The sequence below is a fragment of the Podarcis muralis genome, chromosome 1, assembly GCF_964188315.1.
Source record: "Podarcis muralis chromosome 1, rPodMur119.hap1.1, whole genome shotgun sequence".
Lineage (NCBI taxonomy): Eukaryota > Metazoa > Chordata > Lepidosauria > Squamata > Lacertidae > Podarcis > Podarcis muralis.
Genome location: NC_135655.1, coordinates 17,425,617 through 17,448,020, shown reverse-complemented (window position 1 = coordinate 17,448,020; position 22,404 = coordinate 17,425,617). Strand labels below are relative to the sequence as shown.

General features: G+C 45.2%; 1 protein-coding gene and 1 long non-coding RNA gene across 14 annotated transcripts in view; one reads left to right on the top strand and one right to left on the bottom strand.

The window, feature by feature from the left end:
- EVL (Enah/Vasp-like) overlaps positions 1-22,404 on the top strand; it is a 124,989-nt gene that overhangs the window by 83,657 nt on the left and 18,928 nt on the right. For all 13 annotated transcript variants that reach the window (XM_077924124.1, XM_028711930.2, XM_028711846.2 and 10 more), the window contains one exon: positions 18,211-18,274. In XM_077924124.1, coding sequence (XP_077780250.1) covers positions 18,211-18,274 — 64 coding nt within the window. The remainder of the gene's footprint in view (positions 1-18,210; positions 18,275-22,404) is intronic.
- LOC114587979 (uncharacterized) lies at positions 10,785-22,309 on the bottom strand. Its single transcript, XR_013391819.1, has 4 exons — positions 22,030-22,309; positions 11,589-11,652; positions 11,159-11,267; positions 10,785-11,014 (listed from the first exon to the last, which is right to left on the bottom strand). It is a non-coding gene; the product is annotated as an uncharacterized LOC114587979 (long non-coding RNA).

The following is a 22,404-nucleotide window of genomic DNA, read 5'->3' as shown; positions in this document are numbered from 1 at the left end:
GTTGGACTCTGTCAGCATTCCCCATGGTCTGGGATGATTGAAGTTGCAGTCTAACAACATCTGGAAGGCCACAGGATCCCTATCCCTGACCTGGACCAAAAAATCAGTAAAGATGTTGGCTCAGGTTAACAACCCTATAATGCAAAGTGTTGGTGCTGACCTTGAAAGCCCTAAACAGCCTCAAAGGCCCAGCATACCTTGAAGGAGCGTCTCCACCCCCATTGTTCTGCCCGGACACTGAGGTCCAGCACTGAGGGCCTTCTGGTGGTTGCCTCCCTGCGAGAAGTGAGGTTACAGGGAACCAGGCAAAGGGCCTTCTCGGTAGTGGTGCGCACCCTGTGGAATGCCCTCCCACCAGATGTCAAAGAAATAAACAACTATCTGACGTTTAAAAGACATCTGAAGGCAGCCCTGTTTAGGGAAGTTTTTAATGACTGATGTTTTAATGTATTTTTAATCTTTTGTTGGAAGCCGCCCGGAGTGGCTGGGGAAACCCAGCCAGATGGGCAGGGTATTAATAATAATAATAACAATAATAATAATTTTATTATTATTATTATTATTATTATTATTATTATTATTATTATTACTTCTCTTTAGTATAAATGGTTCAATTGGCAGGGGAGTGTTGCACTCCAGTGCATTTTATCTGCCACTTAATGTCTGCTTAAAACTTCTCTCAGCTAAACATCTGGACAGTGAGATTTATCAAAATCCATGTGTGCAAAAATGGCTTCGCGGTCAATTTTAGGTCAATCTGCGTTCCAGATTCTGATAAGTCGGTCAAGGAATCACCTGCTTGAAGCGCAGAGCTCAGCACTTCCTCCAATGCAATTCCTCAAAGATCAAAAGAACCTTGGGGGCGGTTGCTGTGTTTGAAGATTAGGCATTGCTCAAATGATATAAGACAGTTAATTATTTAGTTCCATAACTCTGTGGTTAATGTGATCTAAGGCCTTAATTTGAAGATTGTTTTAGGTTTCTTCTTCTCCCCCCCCCTCCTGTCTGCACCCCCCCCCCCCCCAATACTAACCAGAAGGAAATGCTTTAATTTGTAAGGCAGATGAAATGAACAGAGGAGGGAAAGTAAGGCTCCTGGCCCAGTTTCTTCTTCTAAATTGCACAGAATATTTTCTTCTCCTCCTCTCTCCTTCCAATCTTCCTTTGAAATGTCAGGTTTTAAAAAATGAAATTCAGTGGAGTGGGTAGAAAAATACAGAGGAGTGAGAGAGGATGTAAGAAGCCTGGAGATTTTAAAAGACATTTTTAGGCCATCCTGTCGACCCAGCAATTGACAAGACAGCTCTGCCTTTCCAAAGCCTCCTGACTTGACGACTGCAGTTTAGCAAGCAGACAGAAGCTCTCGCTTTTCTCCCACAAGCCAATTGCTGTTTGCAGCCAGGTGATGGGGGCTGAATTTCAGGTCATTTGATAAGTAGGACAGTCAGCCATGTGTTGAGGTTCGTCTTGGGTGATGGGTGGACGGAAGGAAGTGCGCAAAGTCAACACAACACAGATGCACTCAAAGAGTTCGGGCATTGAGTTGGGGGTCAACTTGCCTTGTGGCTTTGTCACTCTTTTGCTGACTTCCCTGCCCTGGGCCCTTCCCACGCCTGTTTAACGTGGTTGCTTGGGAACAACCAACACTCACTTTTGAATGCAAAAAAGCAAGCTAGGACTTCAGGACTTATCTGAGGCAGCTGCTCAGTCCCCCTGCTAATGATGCACTGAAAGGGCAAGAGCAATTAAAGCAATCAGCACACCACTTCTGAAGCCTCCTTGTCGTCACTCGGTCACAGCAGGTGCTGTTGAATGAGAAAGAAAGAGGGGGTGCTGAGAGGAGGGAGGGGAAAGGGAGCTGGAGAAGTCTGAACGTTTGATGCAACCTTTTCCAACTTTCTCTTTCCCCCATTAACTTCAACAGAATGTACCGGTACATTGGGACTGCGCTGTCTGCACTGCAGCTTCAGCAACAACTGCTGTTCTCCCTTCCCACCCCCCATGCTGAGAATAAAAGGGATTTCCTTGTATTGACAGCACACATACAAACAAACACTGCTTTCCTGTATCAGGCTGTCAAGCTATACAGTGGTACCTCGGGTTAAGTACTTAATTCGTTCCTGAGGTCCGTTATTAACCTGAAACTGTTCTTAACCTGAAGCACCACTTTAGCCAATGGGGCCTCCTGCTGCTGCCGTGCCGCCGGAGCACAATTTCTGTTCTCACCCTGAAGCAAAGTTCTTAACCTGAAGCACTATTTCGGGGTTAGCGGAGTCTGTAACCTGAAGCGCATGTAACCTGAAGCGTATGTGACCCAAGGTACCACTGCATTGGGTCCAACATGGGCACAACTAAAAAAACTATTTTGCGTTTTCATCTTGTATTTTTATGCTGTGAACCGCCCTGGGCTCTATGGATGAAGGACGGTATACAAATTTAATTAAAATAAAATAAAATACAGCAATCTCACAGGTAGGGAATTATGGGGATAGGTTTCCCCCCTGATATTTTTGCCAGTAGTTTTGAGACATAATGCTTCCGAGCATTAAGGCGCCATTCTTTGCTGTTGCATTGAGAGATGTTGTTAAGATGGTGAACGGCCCCTTTCCCATTCCTCTCAAGACAGATTGAGGCATGCAGATCCCTTTCGCCTTAATCTTGTGGTTGGCACCCTATCAGCCTCTTTGCCCTGAAACTTGACTTAGGGCGCAGGAAGGAGGCAGGTGGTGGTAATGGTAGTGGCAGCAGTGGACGCTCCCTAGAGCATCTTTTCTCACCAGAGAAGAGACTGGACCTTGTAGGGCAGGCATAGGCAAACTCGGCCCTCCAGATGTTTTGGGACTACAACCCCCATCATTCCTGGCTAACAGGACCAGTTGTCAGGGATGATGGGAATTGTAGTCTCAAAACATCTGGAGGGCCGAGTTTGCCTATGCCTGTTGTAGGGCTTTCTCCTTGGTGGAAACAAAATGCACAGCACCAGGGATTCCCAGTCCCATTCCCGACGGGAACAACGCTCTGCTGGGATTGTGTGTGTGAGTGGGAATGCCTGCGGTCACTTGCATCCTTACCATGCCACAAGATAATGTACTGGGTCCTTGGGGAAAGTGATGGGGGCAGCAGCAGGAGGAGGCTGAGTGCTGGACCTTATTTTTACCGCAGTGCTTGTAAAATGCGAATCTCTGTTGTGATCTTTCAGCATTAAATTACTTCTGGGAGATTCAGCAGTGGTTTGCTGTAATCTCCCTCTGAATGCTTGGGAAAGGCTGTTTGTGAGTGTCATTTTGAAGCACAGTGTTAACTACTCCTGCGCTTCCAGGCAGAAAAGGATGGGCAGAGCACCCTTTCAGAGGAAGCTCCAGCTATATTTCATCCCACCGGACAAATGCAAACAGGACTGCGGCAGGGAACATAGGGAGCTGTGTTCTATAGAGTCACACCATTGGTCAGTACTCTCCAGGCCTTCAGAGAGGGTTCTATCCCAGCCCTACCTGGAAAGGCCAAGGCTCAGACCTGGGCCTTTCTGCACGCAAGACCCCTGAGCTACAGCCATCAGTAGACAAGTACATACCCTGTAATGTAGGAAATGGCAGCGAGTGCTTCTGAGTCAATCACACACAGGGGAAGAGTCGTGTGCTTTGCAGAAGGTCTTCAGCTCCAGCCCATGGCGACTCTGTTTAAAAGGATCATGTAGCAGGTGATTCCTTCACCTGATCAGGTAGCAGGTCAAAGACCTCTGCTGGAGACGATGGAGAGCTGCTGCAAGTCAGAGGGGAACAGTACAGGGCTAGGTGGACAAATTGTTTGAACTGATAAGAGGCCGATTCCTATGTACCTTCCAGCTGGTAAGAGATGGAGAGGGCAGCAAAATACCTAGGGAAGAGATTGTGCAGCTCCAGCATCGGCTCCCGGGGAGGCGGCTGTTGGCTAGCCATGTGAAGTTTCATTGGCATTCATACTGATGCAGACGCGCAGTATTTGCGGTGATCCAGTGGCAGAGCCTTCAAGTTGTTTCCACAGCAAAAACTAGAGGAGGATACCCAAAGGAACTGTGGAATGCTAGTTTTATTCTTCTTTTTTTTTCTTTTTCCCCCTTTTTTAAAGAATTCTGCTCCAGAATATTTAAAGAAATATTTCAATATGATGAATCTGCAAGTGGGATTTGAACTATGAACAACAGTAATGATTAGAGATCATTGTATTATGGTTATGATGTATATTAAAGATTGGAGATAGGGTGCTGCAATGAGATGAATTAAAACACACACACAAACACACACACCAAAAAAAAAAAACCCCACCCCATGGAAAATGGGGTGGGAAGTCGATAAAGCAAAAGAAAAAAATATTTTGTATTGGAATTTTAAGTGAAATAATATTTCACTTTTTTATTATTATTAAAGAACTCTGCTCTTGAGCTTTACAGCTCTGTATTTTTGTACTGCCATCGGCTCAGAGGCGAGAGATAGAGGGGGAGTTGTGTTACAGGGAGCCTCCGAAAACCTTGCGAAGCAGTTCCTCTTCCGGCGAGGAGGAAAGCCCCACCTCCAGTGGAGAAGAGGTGCGAGGACCAGAGGATGCCAGAAAGAGCCTTAACTTAACTGAGCAAGCCGGAAGGGAGGGAAGCACACCCCTGCCCTCGCCCATCATGCGCAGTAGCTTGAGGCACAGGGAGGGGCGGAAAAGGCTGGGGGTGACGAAACCTTTATGTTGGGGGAGGTACAAGAACAGGCCACTCCCGGATTCTGCTAGCGATTGAGCCAGACATGAAGTTATGACACTCTTCACTGTAAATAGGTACCCCTGCCCGTACGGGCCAGTCTTGACAGACTCTAGGGTTGTGCGCCCATCTCACTCAAGAGGCCGGGGGCCAGCGCTGTCCGGAGACACTTCCGGGTCACGTGGCCAGCGTGACATCGCTGCTCTGGCGAGCCAGCGCAGCACACGGAAACGCCGTTTACCTTCCCGCTAGTAAGCGGTCCCTATTTATCTACTTGCACCCGGGGGTGCTTTCGAACTGCTAGGTTGGCAGGCGCTGGGACCGAACAACGGGAGCGCACCCCGCCGCGGGGATTCAAACCGCTGACCTTTCAATCGGCAAGCCCTAGGCGCTGAGGCTTTTACCCACAGCGCCACCCGCGTCCCTACTTCACTGTAAATAGTTTGCACCAAAATAAAGCCTGTAAAAGACAGGTCAGAGTCCTGCCTGGCTACTCTCGAGCAATCACAACAGCATTGACAGCCCCCTTAACCCTAACCCTAACCCTATGCATTATCGTGGCCTTTTTGCATGCATAGCTGGATGCTCTGCCACAAAGCGGCAGCCTTTTCCTCTCTGCTGATATTTGACCACTGCTGGTCTAAGGAGAGCCCTGGGGAATTTTGAAGGCTGCTGCTGCTGCATCGGAGTATTCTACTCCCTACAGTATTTATAGATAGCAGGCGGCCTCCCCACATCACCTCCGTGGCTGTCAGGTTTCCTCCCGTGCCATTTCAGCCATCTTCATTCTTGCCTTCGAGACGGTGTGTTGCATTAGAGAACCCTGCAGACATCCCTGATAGGCCAGGAAGGCTGCCTCCGGTTAAATAATTAAAGGCCGAGGCCCAGTCGGCTGCTGTGCGGAGGGATCGATTACACCCCATGTAACCTGGCCCACTGCGGGGTGCTAGAAATGCCCAGGGCCATGGAAGAGTTGCATTGGAGTTTGTCCTAAACAAAAGGCGCCGCCATACTATGGTTAACAGGGAATGGATTTGCCACTGCTTCTGCCTCTGTCAATGTGACTGCATCCTCCTGTTCAGGATGTCTTGTAGGTGATGGAAAACTTCCACTTCTTCTCTCTTCTGTGCCTTGAGGGTCTTAAAGTGCTGCTGCTGCAAAAGGGAAGAGCGAGAGGCATTGCAGACCCCTTCCTCTCTCTCTCCCCCACCCCCACTCCCAATTCTGTATGTTAGGACAGTGTCAGGCTTTGAAATGAAAACTTCCCTTTCGGAATCCCTCCCTGTTGGGAGATACATTTCCTGCCATAACGTTACCTCCGATTTCCCCCGTCTCTTTGTTTTCCAGTGGATGGTGGTTGAACTGCAGAGATGTTCAGATGAATTAATACCGGGAGGTGTGGGAGGAGTAAACTCAGCAAGTTCTGGGAATCCTGATTAAAATGAGAGTTGTGTTGTTGTTTTTAAAAAAACCCAGATTAAATTATTAACTCTGAAGCTCTGTTTCTTTTAATGCCACGTTGTGTTATATTTGCTGTGCATCTGCTGTTTTATTAACTGCTACTGTTACTGATGAGCTCTTACCGATTAACTCACTGTACGTCATATTTTTCAAATGCATCTTAAAATACGTGTTTTTCTTCATGCATCATTTAAACCACAGAAGTGTTGGTGTGCGAATGTGTATAATAGAGGCTCAGCAGGTGTGTGTGTGTGTGTGTATTTAATGAAAAACTGCTTTGCGATGCTATTTTGAGAAGAGGCAAGGTGCTGTTCTTGTGCTTAACTCTTTTCCTGCTCACTGTGTTTTGCTTAAATTTCACTTCCTGCTGCCTCCCCTTCCACTACAGAATTCTGGAATAATATTGACTCTTGTAAATATATGTCAGAAAGCCTGAGGTCTTTTGGGGGGGGGGGCAGTTTTGGGAATGGTTTTTAGCAGAAACCTGCCCTGCAAGGGTACAGTTAACCATGTACACACTATTATTCCTCCGCTAAAGACTGAAACCTCTCCAGGCTACTTTTCATGTAAAAAAAACCTGTTGCCAGTTGCCAGAAATCAATAATGGAGATTAGGGATGGGCTACATCAGTGGCTCTTAGACTGTGGTCCAGAACTTTAGTTGCCCCAAAGACCTTGATGAAAATAATAAGATAATGCTGAAGTCTTGGCGCTTCCTTGCAACTTTTCATCATTGCAAGTAGCCCAGTTTTTTGGTGTGCATTTTAAAAATGAAATGGAAGTACAAGTAGATGAAGGAGAAATTCGGACAAAATCCACAACTGTAGTTGCGATCTACACCTGTGAAGGTGGCGCCAGATACAAAAGAGCACAGGGCTCCTGCGCCTTAACTAGCTTTGCAGAAGAAGGGATTTCAGCAGGTCTAGATTTCAATGTTCAAGCTCTAAATTTCTTGCTCTCCTCTTCTTTGGGTTTCGCCTCCTGTTTTGGATTTTTGGTTAGTGGTTGATATTGTTACTGTTATTCTCCCTCTCTTTTGCTCACTCACATATGGGGCTTCTGCACCTTTGATAGTGCCTTCTTCTGAAATGTCCTGCTTTGTACAACTATTAAAGGTGCAAAAGCCCTGTTCTCCTTTCCTCCTCCTAGTCAATCTCCTGTTTGCATTATTACAAGCACAAAAGAATGTTTCATTTCCCCTCTCATGGACTACTTGTTCTTTCCAAACAATCACCATGGAAGAGGATGCTGGGAAAGCTTATGAATTAAGACATAGAGGCAAATAGACACCGGGCCTTTGGCTAATTAAAGAATCTATGGCTTTTTAAACTGTGTTTGGAGGGGGTGCTGTTTTTGTTTGTTATTACGGCATGCATTTTTGTGTTTTAATATTGTAAATCGCCCTGTGATCTTTGGATGAAGTGCGGTACAGAAATCTAATAAATAATCGTAATGATAACATACAGATCTGTCCGGGCACTTTCTATAGCCTAGAATCCTCAGTACTTATGTAATTTCATTTTCATTATCTAGGATATCAGCTGTTGTTAGGGTTTAAAAAAACCGCAATTTTCCAAATTTAGAGAAGCTGGCAAGTTACCTTACTGTTGTTGTTGTTGTTGTTGTTGTTGTTGTTGTTGTTGTTGTTGTTGTTGTTTTGTTGTTGTTATCATTGGTGTTTGATCGTAATTACTTTTCCCTGTTGCATGTTTTTTAATTTATTTATTTATTTGTGGTTGCGTTTCCCCTTTGCTTTTCTCTAGAGAGCTCAAGGCAGTGTAACTCATTTCATTCCACCCCTGCACTTCTCACAACAGCCCTGTAAAGTAGACCAGGTAGAGAGACAGGATCTGGCCCAAGGCCAGCCAGTGAAACTCATGGCTTAGTGGGTGTTTGAATCCAGGCCTTCCCCAGATCTCTTCTGAGACACTAACCAGTACACTGCACTGCCTCTCATGTGGCTCAAGTTGCTTATGAAGACATTTGTTAATTGCTTGTCCTACAGAATCTCTCTTGTGGTGCTTTCTGGATGTGGTGCCTTATAAGGAGGGTGATAATGTTAGGGCATGTTGAGTTTTTCAACTTTCAAATTCCAAAAATGAGGGCTGCTAAAAAGTTGTTGCATGCCTTGCAAATTAAAAGATATTTTGCTTAGATTAATATAATCCAGTTTTGCGTGTGTGTGTGTGTGTGTGTGTGTGTGTGTGTAAAATTGAATAGAAAGCTTTAAAAATGATTGCCAAGTACTTGCAGTTGTATTATATATTAATACTATTTATTATTGTTATTGGGCATTTTCAGAAGGTAACGTTAAAATCGTTCGGTTTTCCGAAAGCAGTTTATTTGCTTCTTCGCCAAACGTAGACTTGCCATTCTAAATTTTGTTCGGTCGCAAAAAATAATAGCAGATCTGTATTCCTCACCCCCCAAAAAAACACCTCACTGAAGAAATTTGCAAAAAAAACCAACCCAAGTTTCTCCCCCTAAAATGGCAGGCCCCAAATTGATGTGTGATGCTTTGTTGGGAAAGTCAGGTTCTGCATCAGTGGCTGGAGTTGCCCCAGGTGAGCTTTCTCCCAGCTCTGGGTCCCCAGAAGTTGTTGGACTACAATTCCCATCATCCCTGACCATTTTCTGAGGACTCAAGGTTGGAGAAAGCTGCTGCAGATGAGGACATTTCTATGGTTTACTGACAGTTGCTGAATAAAGCCATCAGTTGCTACCTGAGCGAAGAGGCTTTGGAGTGGAACAGAGTTAGATTACACTTCTACAATGCTTTTCAAGTCAGTGTGATTAGCATAGCCTCTCATAGCGTCTTGGGGAGGCGGACAGGCATTCTTCAGAGGCAGCTGCAGACCTCACGGGGTAGCATTACACTGTTTTGTCCAGAAATGGGTCCCCTGATAATTTGATACTCTCTTTGGTTTTATTCTTACTAGTTATGGAGCTTCCCTAGCCTAAAGGACAACCAGCACTTCATAAGTTTTAACCCTTCGGGTTTTAAATTGAAGACTGCATAGGGATGAAGTTGTGGAGCTAGTTGTCCCCTCCTGTTATAGAGACTCATGTGGCCTCAACTAGACATTGGCCACTGAGTGTCATTGGTCCCATGCTTTGAACCCTCTTCCAGCAGAGATTCAGCAGGCATCTTTGCTTTTGACTTTCAGGCATCTCTTGAAGACAACAGGCCTATGTAACTGTTTAGATTCTCTTGATTAGCCAGCCACCTTAATTCTATTTTATTTTTTACTGCATTTTCTATTTTGCTGTGTACATCATTGTTACACCACCATGTGATATCGTATGAATTGGTGGTTTATAAGTACTTTTCAAATAAAATAAAATAACCGTTCTCTTCTTCAAGCCAAATTTGCGGAACGCAGCACAGAAATATCATAATATATATTAAGATCCTGACCAAGAAACGATCACTATATCTAAAGCCTTATTATTGAAGAGGAAGAAGGCTGCATTCATTGGACAGAGGTGGATGGAATTGGGTGTGGTTATGAAAGAAAAAGGTGATTCAAGATTTTGGAACATGGTCCATTCAGGTATACATGTTTCCAGGCTTCACCTGGAAGCCCAAATCCCTGCTGCTGTCATTTGGCTACAGTATTTTGAGGTCATCTTCCTACACCTGTGGAGGAAGGTTCCTTCTCTAATACTAAGGAAAGACCCATCACACACATCCCTCCCCAGATCACCCTCACATTATCCCTCCTGCACAGGTAACCCAGACAAGCAACAAGCAAAGGAGATGAAAGGGTAGGCCAGGGTCTCACCAAGGTGACTTCTGAGTAGGGTTTCAACATCACAAACGTCATGATATAGTGACACAACTTTTCAAGTGGGTATTATTTTCTTTCCGCTGATTTAAACGAGTTCTAAACATCCCCAGAATTGCATTTCTTTCATATGTGATTTGGGGAAGTGAGGGCAAGGTGGTTACATTAATCTGTTTTGCATGTAATACATAGTTAGCCCCTTATTTCTTCACTTCAAGCTTCTTCATTTCAACTTGGCGGACCTTGCATCCACCTTCCTTGGTGGGTATTTTTGAACCAGAGCATCACAAAGCAGCATTCTGCATCACAGTTCAAACAGGGTGTGTGCGTAAAGGTAAAGGGACTCCTGACCATTAGGTCCAGTTGTGACCGACTCTGGGGTTGCGGCGCTCATCTCACTTTATTCGCTGAGGGAGCTGGCGTAAGCATGACTAAGCCGCTTCTGGCAAACCAGAGCAGTGCACGGAAACGCCGTTTACCTTTCCACCAGAGCGGTACCTATTTATCTACTTGCACTTTGACGTGCTTTCGAACTGCTAGGTTGGCAGGAACAGGGACCGAGCTACGGGAGCTCACCCCGTCGCGGGGATTCAAACCGCCGACCTTCCGTTTGGCAAGTCCTAGGCTCTGTGGTTTAACCCACAGCGCCACCCGTGTCACCCACAGGGTGTGCATAGTGAACTGCTAATTCAGTTGCACTTTTGAGCAAATGGCTTGCACTTTTTTTGGCTGTTCTCTTTGCCCTCTCTCTATGCGTGAGGAGTCAGAGCCTTTTCACAGTGACCTGAGAAGCCCAGAGTATTTTGATGGGTGTAATGAAGTTTCAACAGCTCTTTAATGTGGGGAAGGGGGTTTGCTGAGCATCTTGATGCTGCTTGGCTAGGTTCCAGCAACAGGTGGCAGGCTCATTAGCCTGTATTCCGCTACAGCATAATTGATCAGCTGCTAAATTACTTATGTCTGGCTCCGGGCACTTCATCTACCATAAGCAAACAGGTGATTCCCAGGTTATTCCAGTTTGACTCTTCCGTAAATCAGGAGAGACGCTGTAACGGAGACAGTTTGAGTCACTTAATACTTTTTCCTTTATTTAATCCCACCCTACTTCAAAGTGGCCCGCGTGGTCATTGCCCCCCCCCTCTTACTCTCACAACAACCCTGTGAGGGAGGGAGATGGGACTGATACATACCTACTGACCCAAGGTCTTCCATTGAACCCCATGGTTGAGTGCAGGTTTGAACTCAAAGGTGTCGATCAAATTCCGACACATGAGAAGCCAAAGTCCTGGAGACCAAGTCCTGTGAGGAAAGGGTGAAGGAGGTGGGTATCTTTAGCCTGGAGAAGAGGCGATATGATAGCCATCTTAAAATATTTACAGGGCTGTCACATAGGATGGAGCAAATTTGTTCCGAGTTGCTCCGGGGGTGGGGGGTAGGGCCTGAGCCAGTAGATTCAACGTAAAAGGAATGGGATTTTGACTAAAGGAAAGAACATCCTGATAGTATGAGCTGGTGAGCTCTTCTTTGCTAGAGGGTTTTAAGCAGAGGGGATGCTGTAGCGATGGATTTCCTGCATTGACTGGGGGTTTTTGTATTCATTTATTCATTACATTTACATACCTCCTATCATCTGAGGACCACAGTCCAAGGGTTGGCCTTCTGGGTCGTTTCCAGCTCTGTGATTCTGTGAAGGGAAAGGAATGGAACAGTACAGAGAGCAGCCCCCCCCCCCCATTTTTTGGGTCTATTCGGACACTGAGGTCCAGCGCCGAGGGCCTTCTGGTGGTTCCCTCACTGCGAGAAGCCAAGTTACAGGGAACCAGGCAGAGGGCCTTCTCAGTAGTGGCACCCGCCCTGTGGAACGCCCTCCCACCAGATGTCAAAAAGAAAAACAACTACCAGACTTTCAGAAGACATCTGAAGGCAGCCCTGTTTAGGGAAGCATTTAATGTTTGATGAATTACTGTATTTTAATATTTTGTTGGAAGCTGCCCAGACTGGCTGGGGAAGCCCAGCCAGATGGGTGGGGTATAAATAATAAATTATTATTATTATTGTTATTATTATTATTATTATTATTATTATTATTCATTTTCTTTTTGTACTCTTCCTATCCCCAGTCCCACTAGAGAGATCTGCACACGTATCCATTACCAGATCACATTGGCAGCTGTCAGACCATGGTTTTTATCTAGCTTGATATTCTCTGCAGTGACTGGTCACAGCTCTCCATTGCCCAAGTACTTGCAGTTATCTTATTTATATTCTCTTTATTACTAATATTAATATATAATATTACTGCAAGTACTTGATAACCATTTTCTTATGCAGTTATGTATCAATATTTATTTTATTATTATTAAGCATTAGCTGACATTTTCAGAAGGGTAAAATTAAAATACTTTGGTTTTCCGAAAGCAGTTTATGTGCCTCTTCATCAAACATTGACTTAAATGTCCAATTACAAAAAAAAATAGCAGATTTGAATTCCTCACACCAAAAACATATTTTTAAGACCCTTCACTGAAGAAATTTGCAAACATTACATTTCACCCCCTAAAATGACACGCCCTAACAGCATCTGATTTGCCCCCTACTCTTGGCCCAGTAAGTGGTACCCCCCCTCCACCCTGAAGGCTCTTTCCACATATGGTTCTTCTTACTTAGATCAGGACCATAGACTCCTCTGAGCTAACTTGGGGAACAGCTTCCAGCACCCCTCTCCTCAAATCGAGATGCACCTTGCTTCAAGAGAGGGGTTGCAGTGGACCTTCAGTGACAGGAGTTGATCTCTGAGGGCGGGCAATAATTTTCAGGTGTCACTCTATCTTCCCTGCAGGTCTTTACTGGAAGAGGGCCTTGGTCCTTGTAATCTAAAGGATCTTTGGCAGGTTGGCTGGGAGGTGCTTGCTTGAGGATTCAAGTTGTCTCAGCCCTAGCTGAGTGCCTGCACATTTCCGTCTGCTGCCAACGTTTGAAAGCAGCTTGAAAAACATTGCTGAAATGTAGCCCTCAGCCCTGGTGGTTCTGGTTGGAAATCCCTAAGGGATTTCCTGCGTGCCTCAGTGGGTCCCCGTCACCCCTTTGCAAAGAACATAAGGCCCATCTAGTTCAGCGTCTTGTTCTCACAGTGGCCAACCTGATGCCTGTGAGAAGTCTGCAAGAGGGATCTGAGTTCAACAGCCTTCTGTCCTCCTGTGGTTTCCAGCATTCACTACTCCTCTTCTTTGGTGATCACTCGTAGCCAAGTAAGATGGTCTTCCATGAACACGGTCTTAACAGTGAGTCTGTAGTGACTGTGGAGGCCAGTTCTGGATCCACACATCCTTCCAAGGTGGGGACATAGGTTTCTGGGTGGGAGTTGATCATGGTGAGGGCTTGCCAAGCGTGCCTTTCTCTTAGTGCGTTTCTCCCTTTCATCCTGAGTTCGAGCATCTTCAAAGTCCATGGCACCTTTGCTGGAGGCTATTCTCCAATTGGAGCACTCGCAGGCCAGTGCTTCCCAGTTGTCTGTGTTTATACTACTTTTTTTTTTTTTTTAGATTTGCCTTGAGAGAGTCTTTAAACCTCTTTTGTTGACCACCAGCTTTACGCTTTCCATTTTTAACTGCCTCCTCCATTATGGTTAGAAACGGTTGAAAAGAAATAGCCTCCACGAATTTGTCTAATCTTTTAAAGCCATCTAGGTTGGTGGCCATCATTGTCCCCTGTGGGAGTGAGCTCCAAAGTTTAACTATGCACGAGTGAAGAAGCACTTAGTTCTGTCTGTTCTAAATCCCTCAACATTCAGATTCATTGGATGTTCCCTCGTTCTCCGCCCACTTGTTTGCAGAAACTCGCTCCAGCTCCCTCCCGGATCATTTTTCTGTCCTTATGGATAGTCTCACACTTTTATTAATAGGTGAAGCAAATTCATGGTGTGTCAGAGAGAACAAATCAGTTTCCCAGAACCCTGGGAAACGAGAGGAGGGAATAAAAGGGGTTTTCAGCAACAACAACAAAAGTTCAATCAAATTAGGGGGAAAAATTAAACTCCAAATAAAACAGCTGTGGTCAAGTATCAGAAGTGTTTCAACACCAGAGGCTTTGGTTTACAAGTGACCTTGGGAGCTGTTAATAGTCTTGCTTCTCCCTACGCTATCATTGGTTTGTCTTTGCCCAGTGGCAAGGTGGCTTTCGAGCAATGAGCCTGTTAGCATTCTCCAGAGTCACTGGATATAAGACAGGAAGTAGCCACCAAAATGAAAGTAACCTAGGTTCCCTGGACTGGGGGGGATGTTCTGGCTAATTGTCATCAACTGGAAAGGGGAGGCAAAACTTAATATAGTATGTTTCCGATATCGTTCCCAAAAATACACTGAAAGCTGAGTCATAGGACGCTTGTGCAAAATGCAGGGGTTTTGTGGAGGAGACGTGGAGGCATTAGCAAAGCAATTCATGAATGAATTGCTGTGAAGACTGAACTGCGGAAAACGGTATATCCTCACAGAAATGTCCACCCATGTGGCGAAAGCTGTTGGCCAGTTCCGGTCATGTTGCAGCTCGAGAAGAAATCTTTAAAGGGGAGGTTCCAAAAAACCAATAGACCATTTTGCTTGTCGTTATTTAGAGCAGACGAAATTTGTGTAGATGTCTGATTAGTTAAAAAGAGACCCGCCATTAGGTCAGGCACGCATGCATGCGGCTGGGCTCTGGTGACCTTACAAAAATGAAGGGTGTGTGGAGGGATTCGAATGGAGAACTACCAGAGGGACATGGGAATCTCATAACCTCTGCGCAAATCACCTCCACCCAGGTGCCACCTTCCACCCAACAGAGTTCTTAAGCAGTTTTTCCTTCGGTATGTTTGCCCTTAAATATGTTTGCCTTTGAATGGACATCCAATGAAACTGAACATTGGAAGATTCGGGACAGATAACAGAACGTTCTTCTTCATGCAGCCCATAGTGAAACTGTGGAACTCATTGCAGCAGGAGGCAGTGATGGCCACATAAAATTCATGGAGGGTGAATACCAGTGGCTGGAAACCACAGGAGGGGAGAGTTCTGCTCTTGTGCTCATGTTCCACTTGCTGGTTTCCCACAGGTATCTAGTTGGCCACTGTGAGAACAGGATGCTGGGCTGGATATGCTGTTGGACTGCTCCTCTTCTTAAATTGCTCAAGGAAGGCAATTTGGGGCAGGGAAAAAGTGGCGATGGTCTGGCTAAGTGCCCTCTCCTTCCTACATTGCTTCTCTGCTATAAATTATCTCCTCCTGATAATGCCATTGGGACTCAGTTGCAACACACATTTATGTGTGACGTGCCACCAGTGACTGCTCTGCCTCACGCAGGTCGTGCGCATGAGAAATTGGGCTGCTGCCGAAAATAGTTCCATGTTCTGAATGTGTGCATGAGGATTGGCAGAGCATAAATGCGAAGCTGAACTTCAGAAAACCGGAGCAGGGCAGCTCTCTGCAGCCGACCAGTTGTAAGAACGCAAGAACTTTCTAATTAGCCAGTGTTTGCAAGCCAGTGCAGTGTAGCACTTTGGTCTGCCATGACACGATCCACATCACAATGCGTTTTGTTTGGTTTTGTTTCTGCTTAGCTGTAATAAGGAGAGAGACTTTGCCCTCTGTTATAAGGGGAAGGGCGTAGCTCACTGACCGTCTGCCTTTGCATGCAGAAGATCCCAAGTTCAATTCTTGGCATGTCCCAAGAGACTCCTTCCTGAAATCCTTGAGAGGTATAGATGGGCATCCCTCTGCTCCAAGGGTCTTTGAAAATTGCATGACTCTGCCACCACCACCTCTTCCTCCTGCATCATTGTGAGGATTCTCACAATCTTTCCAATATCAATATTGTCTTAGAACTAGCAAACGCCTGTCGTCGTGCAATGTGCAGAGCATTTGTGCCACCTTAGAAATATGGCTTTAATAATAATTAATAATAATAAATTTTATTTATACCCCGCCCTCCCCGGCCAGAGGCAGCTAACACCAGTAAAATTACAATAAAAACATAATAGCGGAGGGGGGGAAACACAATTTAAAATACAGGTTAAAAATGCAATATAAAATGCAGCCTCATTTTAATAATAGCCCATAGATCAAAACCATAAAGGAAGGGAAACAGAAGGGTCAGACTGAGTCCAAACCAAAGGCCAGGCGGAACAGCTCTGTCTTGCAGGCCCTGCGGAAAGATGTCAAGTCCCGCAGGGCCCTGGTCTCTTGTGACAGAGCATTCCACCAAGTCGGGGCCAGTACTGAAAAGGCCCTGGCCCTATCTCTTCACATTCTGAGCATTCAGAGATCTCAGGAGTGGAAATAAACCTGCCTCCTGGCTTGCCCAGCCTCTGCGGCATGGGCAGCTAGGGTTTGCTTTCTTTTTGTTCTGCCCTGTAACTCAGCCCGTTTAATTTCTCCATGGGATTCATTGGTAGGCATTGAGCCAGCTCCCCTCCTCCTGGAGCCTCCCGTTTGTCTGGGTTCCATTTCTTGATGTAAAGCTATGGTGTGATGGACTCTTGGGTGTTAACATGGGATTCTAGGCCTTTTTCTTAGGCTCTAGAATATGTGTATTTGGGGCAGGGGAAATGGCAGGCTTCGCCCATGCAGTGGATGCATCCATTGGCACATCTTCAAAATATGGCTAAATGCACATTGTGATATATTTTTTTCTTTTTAGGTCCCTACGTGTGTAAAAACACACCTATGAGTACAGGCAAGTGTAGTAGTGTACCGGCAAACAAGTGAATGTTTGTGGGGGAGCACGGAGACACAAACCCTCTCCCCGTGATGCCCCCCTCACATGTCCATTGAACACACAAGGTTTAAGGAGGATGTTGGAATCCATTGCACAGCAAACAAACAGGCACCAGGCTTTTAAAATACTGACTGGTAGCTGCTGGTTTTATGGACCTGTGTTTCTGGTTTTGAATTGCTGCTGGGGGGGGGGATACACAAACCTGTAAATTTTGCTTTCTTTCAGTTTCGCATTTTTCTAGCCTTAACTAAAGTTGCCCACTTTTCTTCATCAGCTTGCATTTAAAAAACACACACAGAAAAACCTCAGGAAATTTTGGCTGCAGTTTAGTGTTCATTTCTCTCACTGTGCACATTTTTCTATGACCATCTAGCTAATGTAATGCATTTTGTCAGTTATGTTCACTAATACATGCGTTTTTGTGCACACTTGCCCCAAATACATGCATTATTTGTACACGTTATGTGGTTGGAGAACTTCATTGCAATATTTGGAGAAGTGATATGTTTTGGCTCAATTGCTTTTTCCGTAAGTGTGAATTAAGTAGGTTCGCGTAAAAATGCCGGGCAGTGGCGTAGCGTGGGGGGTGCAGGGGGGGCCGGCCGCACCGGGCGCAACATCTGGGGTTAGGGCAAATCCACAGGTTAGGGGGCGCAAATCCACAGGTTAGGGGGCGCAAATCCATGGGTTAGGGGGCGCAAATTACTTGCCTTGCCCCGGGTGCTGACAACCCACGCTACGCCACTGATGCCGGGCCAAACTGAATTTCTCCTCCAATTATTGGGAATACAAATAAATTTCAGGGGAAGTGATATGGAAGGAAGAATCAGTGGGCGATGGCACATGTAAAACACCTACCGTCCTTTCCCCCTCTCCTCATTTGCTTTACAAGGGAAACATGACATTGAGATTCTTGTGCTTTCCTCTTAATTACCGTATTTTTTGCTCCATAAGACGCACCTAGTTTTTAGAGGGAGAAAGCAAGAAGAAAAAAATTCTGCACAGAGCATGTAAGCGGCTCTTGCTTTTCTTGCTTTAAAGCAAGCAAAGTGAGAGCCGCTTACATGGCTCCGGCTGCAGAGGCATCGCTCAGCTCGTGACTGCAGCGGTAGCTGAGGAATCCCTCTGTAGCCCAGTGCATTTGCTCCATAAGACGCACAGACATTTCCCCTTACTTTTTAGGAGGAAAAAGGTGTGTCTTGTGGAGCGAAAAATACGGTAATAGTTCTGCATTAGGTCTCCCTTTATCACAGGTGTCTTACTCCATAATACTTACCTTTGTGCTGGCACCTGATAATGGCTGGTTCCTGTATGTCCTGTGTTGCCTTTCAAGTCATCAACAGAAAAATCAAGGTCCATTGGCATTGACACTTCACTTTGTCATTGCTGGCCAATGAATGCTGCTTCAATGGCCTTGAATAATCTCCTTCAGATACCATAGGACATATTCTTACTGCCTTTGCAATGATTACTGTGTTGTTGTTTCATCTTCTAGGTCCAACAACCCAACGCCTGGTTCAAAATGGACCTTCTCCAGATGAAATGGAGGTTCAGAGACGGTAAGGAGCAAACACAAATAATCTGCAAAGCACTGTAATTTTTTTAAGCAAATACCAACTGTTGCTAATAAAATTGAGCCTATCAAAACACCAGGGCATTCTTTTAGAAACTGCGCTACTGTACAGGCCAGTTGTCGCCATGAAAAATGATGCAATAAATGGAATTGTTATCCCATCAAAGTGGGTGGTAATTTTAGCCTCTGCTTCTATGTTTGCATCCTGATCTGTTAACACCAATCAGTGTATCTGCAACCCGTGAGATTCCCTGTGTTGATAAAATATGTTTTGCCCATCAGGATTGTAGTACTCCGGGCTCCATCAGTTCTGTTCTCTACTATAAGACACTATAGGAAAGATTCTTCAGCACAATCAAGATATATGTGAGACAGATCTGCACTCCGATCACTGCTTTCGCTTTTATTTTTCTGAGAAGCCTCATCACTTACCTCTTTATTATTTATTGATTAGATTTATACCCTGCGCTTCCTCCCAGAGGAGCCCAAGGTGGCAAACCCATCAAAACCAATTATTTTGAAATATTCAAAAAATCATTCAAAATCCATTTTAAAACATTTTAAAAACATTTTCCAAACTGGTACTTTCAAGGTTGCCAGGAACAGTTTCTTTCAGCCATCAAACACCTGAGTAAAGAGGATTTTTTAAAAAAAAAGAAAAAAGAAAAATCCTTCTGAGAGTCAGTAATGAGGGAGATGGATGCACCTCACCTGGGCGGGCATTCTACAAATGGGGAACTACCACTGAAAAGGCCCTGTCATGGGCCGTTGCCGGCTGGGAAGCCCCCAGAAGTGACACCAGCAACAAGGCCCTTAGTAGTGCATAGGGCTGTTTCTACACAAAGTGGGGGTGGTCTCAGAGACCACACGGCATATATGCAACTTATAATGTGGATCTTCCAGTTTGAGCTTGTGACGATTATGATGGTACTTTGCTTAGGTGATGGGTGGCAGCAGGGTTAGTGAAGTTCCTTGCATGATCAGTTTGGCCCATTTGCAAAGTGTGTTGGAGTGAATCAACAAAGCTGACGTCCATTCCTAAGCCATCTTCACAATGTTTTGCTCGGTTATGTTTGTGTGTTTATTTTCTTAAGCTATTTAAGCAAGCTTAAGGTGCTGGACCTCTAATTATCAAGAGGATCACGTTATGTAGAGAACATCCTGCTGGCTACATCTACCTTAGTGATTATTTCAGACCGTTGTGTATGGTTCCGTTTCCAGAGCCAGTGTGGTGTAGTGGTTAAGAGCGGTAGTCAAGTAATCTGGGTAACCGGGTTCGCGTCTCCGCTCCTCCACATGCAGCTGCTGGGTGACCTTGGGCCAGTCACACTTCTTTGAAGTCTCTCAGCCCCACTCACCTCACAGAGTGTTTGTTGTGGGGGAGGAAGGGAAAGGAGATTGTTAGCCGCTTTGAGACTCCTGAAGGGGAGTGAAAGGCGGGATATCAAATCCAAACTCTTCTTCTTCTTCTTCTTCCTAAAATGACGTGTGATCCCCTTATTGGCCGCTCCCCAAGATCCCAAATGACCCAAATGAAATACTTTATCAATCAGAATCAGGACCATTGAGAGGCATGGGTGGTTTCCCCCAGTTTTCATGACGTTTGTGACAATTAATTCTGCATTTTCTCAGTTACTGGAAAGTTCAGAACTGAAGCGACCATGGGATATTTCCAGATACTCTTCTGAACTATCCTTGAGGGGATATGTGTGCAAGTTACCAAGATATGTGGGCAAGATATTCACAGATCAGGGCAATGCTTGCATTCGCAGCAGCATCTGTGACTTCACAAACCAGAGCATGTTGTAGACAAGTGCAATGACTGGACATCCGTCTCTCACTCTTCCTATCAGTTTTGGTGCAGAGATCGTGACTTCCATTCAGCCAGAGATTACGTCCAAATAAGGGACCTCTGGCTTCATGTTGGCCGCCAAAACTGATAATAAGCCACATTGAAGATCTCACAGGGATTGGCCTGGTTAGAGTGGCACTTGCCACAACCGATCCTTTAAGATGATGTCTCCAAGAGGCAGGGCTACTGCACTCAGCTGGTCCAGACAGGAGCAGAGTAGATGCCAGCTACTACCACTATGGACGTCAGAGAATTCCGATGGAAACCGGACTGGAAATTGCCAATGTTCATTTTTGCATCCCTTGACCAGAACTTAAAACAATCCAGCAAATAAAATCAGTAGTCCCTGTTGTTGTTTTTAGACCTCCAATGATATGTAAATTAGAACCATAGAATTTTAGACTTGGAAGGGACCCCAAGGGACATCTAGTCCAACCCCCTGTGATGCAGGAATTGTTTTGCCCAACAAGGTGCTTGAACCCACAGCCCTGAGATTGAGAACTTCATGCTCTACCAACTGAGCTATCTTGATTATGTTTCTCCCACATTTGCCTTGTGTTTGCTTGCATTGAAGTAAATGGTGTGGAATAATTAATTGCATAAAATTCTGCCATGGCGGGCAGCGAGACTAATAACATTTGGGGAGTGGGCAATGTCTAAATTAGATTTATCGTGCAGCCCTACGCATGTCTACTCAGAAGTAAGGATTATTTCCAGGTACGTGTTTGTAGAAGCGGATGCAATTCAGCAGGGCTTACTTCTGAGTAGCCATGCAAAGAATTGCTTTGTTAGTGCATTGCTCATATGTTAGCTCAAACAAGTGTGCTACCAAAGAGAGCACAAATTATAACAGCAAGCAGCAAATCTCCAAGGCAGTTTTGATCTAAAAGGCCCTCTGGTGGGAATTCCTCGAAACTACATGCTCCTTTAAAAGGCTATGGTTCCATCGCATGAGAATGATGCTGGCATACCTGCTACTTTTCCAGCCCTGAAGCAAATTGTAAAAGGATATGAAGGAAATAGTTCCTGAGGAATAGTCCTTTTTGGGGGATGGGGGGACCAAGCTGTATTTTCTTGCTATACCGGCACTTCAGAAGCAGATCTACGTGTTCCACAAAAAAGGTGTTGCTTCCTATACCTGAGATCCACTTATGGAGGAATATTTTGGGAAATACGATTAGGAAACTATTACATTGGGGCTAAGATTGTTTATTTATGTTGCTGAAAGCCATTTCACACAGATAGCCATCGCATTTTGCCAACAACTGCTCTCGTATTTTCAGATGAAAATACAGAGAGAGTGATCATAGATAGGGATCTTGAATACAAGATCCTAACAAAGCAGTTTCTGGCTTCTCCAAGAGCATGGTAATACAGTGGATGCTCGGATTGCGAACGTGATCGCATGCACAAAGCACGATTTAGTCTTCTGCGCACGCGCGACCGCCAAAACCCGGAAGTAACCCGTTCTGATACTTCCGGGTTTCGGTGGTCTGCAACCCGAAAAAACGCAACCTGAAGTGTCTGTAACCCGAGGTATGACTGTCCCTGAGGGGAGAAGGAAATAAAGTACAAATACTAGGTCCTTAGAAGCAATATGCTGTTGCTCTTGAGCCAGAAAGCCAAATGGCACTGCAGGTATTAAATCTTAATAGGTAACAATTTATCCCATAAAACCAGCCTTCACTAGGGATCTTAGGCCTATAATACCCAGTTCAGCAGTTCAGGTTGAGCTTGCTGGCATGCCATTGAAATCCAATTGAAACCTGTTGAATCTAAAGCATGCTTCACTTTCCCCTGGATGACATCACGTTTCCATGAGGGGTACTGTGAGTAGAAACAGCTTTCTACTTGTATATCCTACTAAGAGTAACAAAAGGTGCACCTACCTGGAGAGGAACCTTGTCAAAGACTGCCCTGCAGCCTGTTCCAGCTTGACTGACTGCCCCCTCTCCGCCACAGGGCCATTCAGATTTCCCTGAGGGAAGGACCCGACTTTTTAAAAGGTAGATACAATATTGTTCATTGCAGTTCTTTTTTAAAATGCAGTTTAGGGTTTCCGCTGAATAAATCCTCCTTGCGGTGATTTGTATGCTTAATGCAGGCTATAAATACCTAGTAGCCTTGTACCTGGCATTGCTTGGAAAACCTAAGAAAACATCAAAAATTCAATGTGGTTTTGAAAGGTTCAGTCCGCCATTTTGATTCAAAATGGTGCCCAACATAGAGAGAAACCTACTCCTTGAAATCAGCCGCCATCATGC